This window comes from Pygoscelis adeliae, unplaced genomic scaffold (assembly GCF_000699105.1).
Source record: "Pygoscelis adeliae isolate BGI_AS28 unplaced genomic scaffold, ASM69910v1 Scaffold302, whole genome shotgun sequence".
NCBI lineage: Eukaryota > Metazoa > Chordata > Aves > Sphenisciformes > Spheniscidae > Pygoscelis > Pygoscelis adeliae.
In genome coordinates, this window is record NW_008824372.1 from 2,027,465 (window position 1) to 2,038,883 (window position 11,419).

Here is an 11,419-nt window from a genome sequence, read left to right on the forward strand (position 1 = left end):
TTCCTTTTCTTTTACCATCCTTATAGAAAAGAACAGCTGAGGGAGACTCAGATGCACGGAGCTTCCCCACATGTGATTTTAGTTGAGGTGAGCTACTTAGGCTCCTCCTGTCCAGCTCCATCAGCCTTGGAGGCCCATGATAGCTAGACTCTGATGAGGACCTGGAAGAGGAAACATTAACATCTACATGGACTTTACTTTCAGTTTTCTTCTTGAATTTTAGAGTGAGGAACCTCTTAAAGGAAGATTTCTTTTTCTTGGAATATTTATCAGGTGAGTCATTCTCTATCAAAAGTGAAGGTGAACTTTTAGTGATTGGCTTTTTGGTGATGTAGGCAAGTTCAAAAGGAGGTGGTATATCAACAACTGAGGATGGAGTAGATATGCCACATGATGAAAGATGATTTCTCTGGGAAAAACTACCTGAGGAACCATTGACACAAGGCAAAGACAAGTTGTCTTCTGTCCTTTTTATTCTACCATCATCCAGTACACAGCCATCACTTTCTCTGTAAACAGAGACAGGTATCTCTCTCCCTTCAACAGAATAAGATCGAGGATACAAAATGAAACGTCTTGACTTGGTTGGTAATGCCCTGTTGGCTTCCATTGGTTTTCCTTCCACTGAAAATAAATTATTGCTTAAATCTTCTGTCCTAGAGCCATTGCGGGAAGACGGTAAATCAGTTTCAGGTCCAGTTTCTTCTGGAACGGTTTCTGGGACACAGCCCGGCATTTTCCCAGAGAGTGACCGTGTTCTAGTGACAATGCTTTTACGATCAATGGGCAGCAAGTTGTTTTCACCATCCATGCCTAATTCATCCCTTTTACTGTGATCAGCTCCTAAATCAGTCTGTCCATCATGAGCAATTTCATTTTCTGCGGGAAGCACGTAAGGGTCATCTAGGGAATCACCGCTAGTTTCTCTTTCCTCTGATTCTTCAGGCACAATGACCACTTCAGGGACTGCTAGATTTTCAGGCAAGACATGTTTGGTCCCACATTCTACATTCATTTTGCCATGCTTACAGACTTCTAACTCTTCCTCAAGTGGGACCTGTTGAGGTGGACTTGGGACACTTTTGCTGAGGCTGTTTGCTTCCACCTCATTGTCTTCAAGTTGCAGCTCATCTGACTTAGAGGTTTCCACAATACTTTCACTATGCTCTTCAACAGTCACATCTTCCAGCTCTGGCTCTATCCCTGGACTACTAGGTAGATTATCAGAGATCACACCATCTTCATCCAGAGAGGTCTCTTCTGTTTGAAGATTCTCATCTGAATGTTCCATGGGTATTTCCTCACCACATTCATTCTCACAAGGAGCAATTTGACAGCCATCATCCATATTCTCTGCATTCACAGTTTCTTCTTCCCCTTTCCCAGGGTCTTTACTTGCTTCACAGGCTACCTCTGATGTCTTCTCCTCACCTCTCCTCTCAGTGATCTGGCAGCCATCACTGGCATTTTCTGTGTTTGTATTATTGTGCTCATCTGGGTCTGTTTCCTCCACTTCAGCTGCTGCTTGATGGATGGACTCTCCTAAACCATTTTCAGCATTGGGTTCATCTTCACACAGTTCTAAGCCAGGAGCTTTTTCTTCACTGGCCTCATTGAGCACCATGTCAGGGCTTGCACAGTCATCATTTTCTAACTCCCCTTCCATGTTCAAATCAAGCTCTGCATGCACTCTGTGGTCACCATCATGTGCTAGACACCCATCTCCCTTTTCTAAAATCTCAGGCAGTTCCTCCTCCTCCTGCCCTGCCTTCTCACAACCTGGGATTGATTCACCTGCGGGTAATGGCATTACAATGGTATCTTTACAGATATCACCCATTAGTTCCTCATCTCTATGCAAAATGTTATCACTATCAGTCTTACAATCACTATTGTCCTTAACCAGTTCCAGGTTGTTAGAAACTTCGTCCTTGTTTTTGGTTTCACTACAATCACCTACAACATCCTCATCTCCATCTACATTCTTGGAAGCATCATTATCCCCATCATGGGCATCTGAGGACTCCTCACAAAGTGCTTCTGACTGGTCACAGTCTCTGGTTGACTCTTCAGAGTCTGGTTCCATTGGTTCAGCAATATCTGAAGAGTTATGGTGCTCATCTTCGGTGACTTCTTCATTACTGGTATCCTCATCATTAGCAATGTTATCCTCTTCCTTCTCTACCTCTTCTGGTGTTTCCGAGACTTCATTTTCCACAGAGGAATCTACATTCTGATCGTGCTCATGTTCCAAGTCATTACAGCCTTTGCTGGTCAGCTGAGCTTCAGGAACTACAATGTATTCATTATCTGCCTCAGATTCTGGGCAATCAGCATTGCATTGGTTTCCTTCATGCAGCTCTCCATCTAGACATACCAGTTTCCCATTTGAGCATTTATTTAAGTTATTGTTGGTATAAACACTGGATTTGCCCTCAGTGTCAGCTGAGAATTTTGGCTTGGGAGCAATAGGTGGTTTGGGGCCCCTAGACATAGAGTTCGGGTTATGAAGAATATCAGCCCTTGGCAGTGAAGGAGAAAATTTGGAGACAGCTACTGGAGAAAGATGACCGGTAATCTTTGGTTTCGGTGCTAGTGGTGGCTTTGTGATTTCTGGAGAAAAGAGAGAAAAGCCACGTTAGTCATCTTGGTTTCTTATTAAAGCCAGAGGAATATATCCTACAGTAGACTTTATCTTATACCAGTGACTTCTAATGCAGAAGGAGTCCAGCCAATAAAAGGCTCAGCTTTGAAAAGAGAACTGAAGGAGCAAAGCATATGCACTGTGCTTCCATGTGGCACTGTAGCTATTCCAGGGAACACGGTTTAAGGTCAAAACTGAACTGAACTGAACTAGATGCAGCCCTAGCACACCTGGGGAGAGAAAGATGTACAGCTGCAGAGCCAAGGGTGTATCATAACATATCATGTTACAGATGGGTAACACCTCCCACACTCAGAAGTACTAATGACATTAGAGACCTTTTGATTCTGCCCCAGAAATCTGTTCACCCTAAGTATGAACACCTTGATTCAATGATGCTGAAGTGTTTCACTGCAAAGAAATGCCTTTCAGCCATAGTAGCTATTCTTATAACACAGTACAAACACTTTGTAGCAATGATTTTAATTTCAATATGTAGTTTGCAGAATTTCAGCATTGAACAAAATTAGTTCTAGCAACAGATCAAGGTTTAACTCAACCCAGCCAAACTGAAGTGAACACTTGGTGCTCAGACACAGTCTTCCCATCTGTCATTGCCATGGTAACAAAATATGGAGTTAAATTTTATTTGTCAACCAACATAATCATCAGGGATAAGATGGTTTGCTAAAAGTTTGGCTAATACTTTACATTGATTATGCAGCTGAGCTATAATGCACTGAATGAAATACTTCAACCCAAAACATGAAGAGAGTCACTGGTTTAAACTTAAGTTCAGTTTTCAGTGTACAGCTTCTTCAGTCCTTTCTTTAGTCAAAAGATCCTCCATCCTCCTGTAAATGCCAGGACCCCTTGCAGGTACAATCTTCTCTGAACATCAAAATATACTTTAAAAAAGTTAATTATGTTGCAAAATAAGGCCAGCCACGATCTCTAAACTATTTCTAGTGGAAGTGCTGACAGCATGTAGGGGAATTCAAGCAGATGGACAATAAGCTAGATTGAAGCTAGATAAATTAAGTCATATATGGCCATTTTACTCACAGTACGGTTTACATGCCACAGCCATTTCCAGCTGTCTTGGTCCTGAAATTAATATTCTTTAAATAACTAAATGAAATGCTGAAAGGCTGCATAAATAGGCAACAATAGGGATCCTCCCTCATGAGATTTTAGATGAGATTAAATATGTGGTGTGAAGAAGCCAGCGCACCAAATGGTTACAGATGGTAATAAGTAAAGAGAAGGGTTTTGCTCTTACTAATGTTTCCTAGACATCAATAGGTAATTACATGGTTAATCAATCAGGAATCTTTAATTCTTTTTATAATTTTAATGAACACATTTTAGTGGAAAAAGGGGAGCTCTCCATTGTAAGGAAAAGCACAGGACAAACTATTTCACCGTGAGAGAGACAGGAACAATTATTTGTGCAAAATCTTCATGCCTTACACACAGGAAATATGGGAACAGCATCTCAAGAGACACCATTTGGGACACGGTTCCTATGTGAAATGCTATCCTAAATCATGGTATAAGTTTCAGGAAGTGTAGCTACTGTGCTGTTATATTTTGAGTATTTTGGAATGCAGACTTTTGACATCTGGAAGTGAAGACAATTAAAATTCAGCTGTGCACCATACTGAGAATAAAGTAATACTGAATGCAAACTGCTTAAAAATTATTCTCTGACTGTTCTGGTATTTGGTGTCATAGTACTTTTCTTACTGTTATCTTAGTCCAACTGGAGTAATTTGTATTGAATTAATACTGGCATATTTGTTTGGTGAGACTCTGGGAGATACAAGAGGCTGTTTCTTCTGATCTTCTTAACCTTGTTGAAATTTCTTCCAATACACAGAAAGATGCTGACAATTCGGCATTCTGATGTAGTCTGAAAACAGTCTTTCTAGAATTATGAGACACCAGAGAGATTTCATCTAAGTTAAAAACTGAGTCAGTGATCTCAGCTCAGCCCAGAAAGAGTGAAAAGTCTGTTCTAATCAGGTGCCTTATCGCATATACTGATTAAGAACTATTCTGTATCTGGGGTTTTATCCAATCCAGCTTCATGTGTGGGAGGCTTAAAACAACTTGTGGAAAAGGAGGGAGAGAGAACTGCGTGTTCGCCAGTCTCCAGTACTGTAGCGTGTACTCTTGTTTCACAGTATCCACTGCTGCTTTGAGCTGCAGGGCATGTCTGATTATTGACATCACAGAATGGGTAGCTAATCTTTCCCTCCAGATTATTTTGGAAACATGTGCCAAACACTTCACCATCGCTGAAGTACCATTGCTTCTGCTGCAGCCAGCAGCAAGTCTGCAACAGTTGAAGGCTGCAGAGTGCTGAAAACTGTTGCCAGTTAAAAACATGGAGGGAATAGAAGTGGGTTGAGTATCTTGTAAGCCTGATTCCCCAGCCAGATCTACCTTTTGGATTTTTAAATCAGTTATTACAATGACTGAACATCCTAAACTAACTTTCTGGTAGTAAAATGCATGAAATTTTTATTAGCTAAAACTGAGTCCTTACACTTTTCCCACCAGAAATCAGCAATGGACCCCTTACCACCATAATGAGGCATTTTTAAGACTAACTCCAAGGAAGAAAACACCACTTTGGAGTGGTGCAGTGTCTGCCTTTTCCTAGGAATGTCTATCCAAGAGTAGGACACAAATATACCTACTCCATTCCTGGGATGTGACAAGGCTTGAGCACAGTCTCAGCATTCTCATGTTCTTGTTGGATGGAGTGTCTGTACTGAAACACTGAGTAATGAGAAAAAGACTGTACTGTAGAGAATGCCAGTATCTCCCAAGCTTTGTCTTATAAACAAATTTGAAATAAAATAATGTAATGAGCTCATTTCCGTTATGTAAAATAACCATGCAGACATCCACTTCAAAAAAAAATAGCTTAAACACAGTTACCCACTTTCCCTCCAGTGATAATTTCCCACAGCAAAAGGAATCAAGTAATCTTGAGTTTTTCCTTCTGCTACCTTCAGTAACATTGCTAGTGAAAGAGAACTTGCGGTAATAGACCCTGTTCATAGTATGGTAATAATAGACGTTGTGACGTCCTACTCTTACCCGCTTGTGCCAGCTACTGGTCACTACTGATTCCTTCCACAGTTTTTTCCTAGCTGCTCTGTGTGTTGATCCTGCCTTTCAGGAGGCTCCTTAAACAATTTTCCTTTTTTTTTTTTTGGGGGGGGAGGCAGCAGGAGGAGTACAAGAGTTTGTTTAAAAAATAACCCAAACAATTGCTGAAAAGAAAGCACCACTGTTTGCCTTTTATCATGACAATTTCATTCTGCTTCAATTTCTGCTTCCTTTGCTGCCTGAGCCACTTGAAAGGTTCTGGCTGTAGCTTCTAAATGGACACAAAACAACATTGCACCATAAGGAATGTGTATGTTCACAAATAAATGTGCATGTTTATTTTAGGATGTGTTTTATGTTGGAGGGAGACACACCCACCTTGTGCTTAAAAGGAAACTCTTGGGGAATAGGAATTTCTTTAGCCTGCTCCTCCCCTTATTGTTCGATACTTCCTTGTACTGACAAGGACTGCTTCCTCTCCTTACCCTCCTTCCTTCAGGCAAACCATATAAAATTATATTACTCTCCTCCCCTCCAAGTTTCTAAGCAGTGAACAGTAGCCTAGCAGCTCTCCTGGAATGGCAATCAACCCATACAGCCTTCACTGTTCAAGTGTTTCTTTGAAATAATGAACATTTTGTAGTGGGGTATTGCCTGAAACACTGCAACTACCCACTTTCAAATGTTCTCCAGATTTAGGAATTACCCTAGAATTTAATTAAGGCTTATAAGGGACCATATCTACCAACAACACACACCCCCTCCCCCATCAAGCAGCTGGTTTTGGGGTGAAGACCTAATTAAACACTGAGGTTTCACATTTGCAGGGATATTTGTAGACATGTCCCAGGCCCATGGTCTTTGACAATGGCCCAAGAAATTACTTAGCGCCACAGTGTAGATACTAGTTCCAGCCTTGGCTGGTGCCACAATCCAGTTCAGGCATCTCTTAAGATGCTGAAAGTAGCTTTTTCTGACCAACAAACTTTTGTGGACCTGTGTTTTCTTCATGCCTTTGGCATTAATTCAACTCAGACATATGTTAAAATGGGAGAGACATTGAGGACAGAGGACAGAAATGCACTACAAAGTTCAGGGATCTGCAGAGCTTTTGGATGGAAGTGACAATGCAGGTGGAAGGACCACATTGCAACAGCGGGATGAGACTGCGCCAAACCTAGAATCCCAGTGGAAACCAATGAACACAAGTCCTGTCCGTCACTGCTTCTGCCCAGGAAGAAGGGATTGAAATCCACAGATGGAAAGGGCCTGAGAAACAGGAGGTAGAGGGAGAATATCCAGACAAGGGCATCAGAAAGTCTCGTTCAGCTGTGATCAGGAGCTGTATAATTTCACTCAGCTATATCAGAATAAAGTTAAAACTTGTCTTCTAGAAGGCTTTGGTCTGAAGTCAGCAAAAGGTGGACTATATACCTTAGTATCATCCTTATCTTATCCCTGTAATGAATTGCTCATTTTTAAAATAAAGCCCTTATTTCCAGTTAGTGCTGCCTGGCTTCTATCTTCAGCTTCTGTCTCCAGCATTTGTTATTGTTTCTTCCACTGGGTTAAAGACCCTTGTATTATTCAGTATTTCTCTGGGGAAGACATATACTTCCCTCCAGCTATGTCTTGGTACATTCTTCTTTTTGGTAAACTGAACAAACGAGCTCATTAAATCTTTGCAGTTGGACAATTTCACCTTTCCTGAAGTCTATTCTCTTGGATTTTTTCTGAACCTTTCCCAGTTTTCCAATAGCCCCTATAAAATGCATGCGGCAGACCTATGGGAAGAATTCCACAGTGGGTACTGATGATGCTGTCTACAGAGTTCAGTACTTTCTTGGACCCAGTTCTCACTATTCTCCATTAGCTTGTTACTGTATCAGGTTGACTTGCTTGTCCATTGACCTCTAAATTGTTCCCAAGGCTGTCTTGCCTGTTCATTGTCTCTAAACTGAGAGCTTTATAATATGCATTAAGTGTAATTTGTTTGAATGGATCCAACTTAATGATCCAGATCTGTTTATATAATTGCCCTGCCTACTTTGTTAATTATCCTTTCACCAATCTTTATATCATAAAGTGAACTTTGTCATCTGATACTTTTCTATTTGCTTTCCTACCAAGGAAAATGTTGGACAGTATCAACATAATCCTGGTCCCAGCACTATGCATACCACCATTTGATAATGTTACAGAGATAACTACTACAGAGATTCGCTACTGCCAATTAGCCAGTCCTCAGTCTAATTAACCCAGACTTTATTTCTGTTGTATAAACACTTTTCTCTTAAATCAGAATGTGCTACTAAAATACTACACAGACATCAATGTATGTCTTTGCATCTATACAGTTGCCTTTATCAAGCAAATCTGTAACTTCTTCCAAAGATTGGGATCAAATTCCCCATTTGAAGCAAGCAAAGTCCCACTATTGAGGAAATGAGAAAAGCAACCTTAAGAATAGCAGTAAATATAGCAATTCATTTACATGTCACTTGCCAAAACAATACTACTTAAGACTTAAAAATTATTTGGACTGGGAGGGATATAAGTTATTTCGTGGTAGCATTTCTATTTTATGAACTAGGCAACGACATAAAGAACCTATCCTATACCAGCAGCCATCATGCTCACCCTCTTGCATCAGAGCATGACAGGGCTGTCTAAGAGCTCATACCGTTGACAAAAGCCACGTGTGCCAAGTGCTGCACAAACCCAGAAACTCATGGAAACAGCACGACTGCACTGTACAGTCATAGGTAGAAGTTTCCACACCTCAGCTACCAAAACACCACCAAGTTCTTACAAAGCAGGACAGAGAAGAAATTCTGTACCTGTGTCTATTTCAGCTTGTCTAATACATGGGTTTATATTTTGACCATGGTGCTTACTCCTTAGAGAATAAATTGTTCTGAGAGAATGGTAGACAGAGCTTCCTATCAAAATAACATATGGAGCTTCACTGAAAGTGAAATGGACAGCTCTTCTTTGCAGATGAAGAGCTGTTTTTGGACCTGGCCAGAACATGGGCACCAACCACTGCAGTAATGCTGCCAGGAATGCAAGGCAAGCCAAGCACAGAGTATCCTAAAACTCATTTATTACCTTTCCAGTACAGGAAGCTGTAGGTTCCAACCTGTAATTACAATTCTGCCAGCTGTCCAAGTCAGACAGTGAGGGCGGGTTTAAGCTGCCTATGTAGATAAGCCATTTTAATGTCATTCTGAATTAAGTACCCAGCATAAACTGTGTAATCTGCTTCAATATGTTGGAGATTAAATAGATGAGGTAGCATGATTTACAAGGAAAGTATAATCCCTTTGAGGGGTTCGACTCATAAAACACCAGTGCTTTCACTGGTAGGACCCTAGGATGTACTGTAAATAACCGAGATGTCATTAATTTTGCAATATTCACTGCAAAAGTAGTTCTCTGTTTTACAGCATGTAAATGCATCACTTACTTCACACTGTCAGAGAAAAGTTTGAAATGACAAAAGTTACATAAGAAATGAAAACAGTTGCATGGGAGTCAGTTGAAATGGAAAAGGTATTTAGATTAAGATTTTCTAATGACATATGAGTGCAAGTCTTCCTTTCAAATGGGACCTCAGTCCAGATTTAGGTATCAGCTCCTACTTTGACTTGAACAGGAATTAGATACTTAAGTGTCTTCTGAGAATTGGGGCTTTAGGCACTTTAGATCTGAGGTCCTGTTCAAAGCCAGCAGGTCATCGGCTCCTAAATGCCTCAGACATTTATGAAAATGGTATTTCAGCTCCTGCATAAGTCTGATACTTTTGAAAACCATCTATCCTCTCTTATCAGTGTATGTTCTTCAAATGCATGATCAAAAGTACTCTGTATATAGCAAGAAGGCTCCACTAGTGTGAAGACAGACCTATAGTCAGTAGTAACTATCCCATGGGAATTTTGTCGTCTTACAAATCTTAATTGAAATATTAACAGCTGGGCTGTCAGATCACATCCCACTGCAGAAACAAAATGCTATTCTGTACAGTCACTAGAATCCATCCTCTATGATTAGATCAATGTATTATGACTCTGGGATATCAGATCAATACCTTACAAATTTCTCTTACTATATAACTTTACTGCAGCCAACTGTAAATATAATACAATAGCATAACATCCCTCAGAGAAACACTGCTGGGGGAGGGGAAAAATCTAGACAATATAATCAGAAAAGGATGAATTTCAACACCAAAAAATCTTGATCCTGAAAATTCTCCAGCATTTTTACTGTCTCTAGCAGACTGTACATACAAGTCTTGGTAGGGCTGGGGGGCCTGACTATGAAAAAACACATGTACATGACAATTAAATAATCTTGGTTCTAAACTACTGGCATATATTTCTTTTTAATGTAACTGTGTTTGTGATGTTTCCAATTTGGCTGTGATTTCACAACAGGAAGTTCACACTGCAGCAGACAGCTTATATTCACCTGTTGTTTCATATATTGCTTCCTAAGAGCCGAAGATGATGTTGGTTAAAATTCTCTGACAGGTACATATGGCAGCTTTTCCTGTATCACTTTCAGTAGTGGCTGAAAGAATATATAGTCTGCTTACACCTCTTAACAATCTGGAGTCTAATGTGTACATTCTTCCTATGAGCAGCAACATTTCAGCACCTGGCAAACAAATCGGTACTTAGAGGCTGGAAGGTCCTATGTATGAGGCTGGGAGACGGGGGTCTGTCTCTTGTCTCTTACCACAGATTTCCTGTGACCTTGGGTGGATTGCTTCATCTTTCTTTTCATATCAGTTCCGCATCTCTGAGGATAATCCATATCTCCCTTCCTGTTTTCTGTCTGTCGTTATTTTAACTTCTGTGGGATCAAGGGTGCCATATATGCCTGCACATACGACTCTGCTTACCGGTGCTATGTATTACTTACTGTAACACACAGACTGCTAATGCTGGTCCCTGAGTTGTGCCAGTTAATAAATGCCCCTGTCCTTCAGATTCAGTAGGAAGTTCTGCTTTGCACTGATGGGAGAGACATTCCTTGCATTGTGTGAATGTACAAAACAAAGGCTGAGAAGGGATATGAGCACTCTATAAATACAACCTGGAGGTAAACACCAGAGGAGGAAAAGAACTATTTTTAAGCAAAAGGACAATGTAATCACAAGAATAAATGGCGATGAATCTGGTCTGGAAACTAGAAGAACTAGCAATGGTAAGAGGTTCTCAGTTTGGTGAGAGGAATAGCAAGGGAGCTACCTAAAAAGTTTTGGTTTAAGATATAATTTGATTAATTAATAAAAGGAATAATATGAGCTTGTGTTCTGTAACAACGGGTACTGCTTTTGGTAATGAAGGTAGTCCCATTCAGTCCTACATTCCTGAAAAACTGCTAATAAAATTTAAGTCTTTACAAATGGATACATCTGATATACCTTACACTGCTCTTCCACTGACAACAGGATCAGATTAGAGCTGGTCTGTTTTAAATAACGGAGAGATGAAGAAAGAAAGGTTGGAGCACCATGGCTAAAGCAATTTTTGGCTGGCTCACTTCACGTTCAAATGAGTTTGTCTCCTGGGAGGGACAGAGTCCAGTCCACACAGGATCAGAAAACAGCATGGAAATGTCACCATGTTTTGGGTAGCA

The 11,419-nt window shown here is 40.5% G+C and overlaps 1 protein-coding gene across 1 annotated transcript in view; it reads right to left on the minus strand.

The window, feature by feature from the left end:
- The window catches only part of FGD5 (FYVE, RhoGEF and PH domain containing 5), a 108,231-nt gene extending 105,623 nt beyond the window's left edge, over window positions 1–2,608 (minus strand). The window contains exon 1 of the mRNA XM_009320119.1: window positions 8–2,608. Within this exon, the coding sequence (XP_009318394.1) occupies window positions 8–2,494 (2,487 nt within the window). The 5' untranslated portion in view covers window positions 2,495–2,608. The remainder of the gene's footprint in view (window positions 1–7) is intronic.
- Between the last annotated feature and the right edge of the window lie 8,811 nt (window positions 2,609–11,419).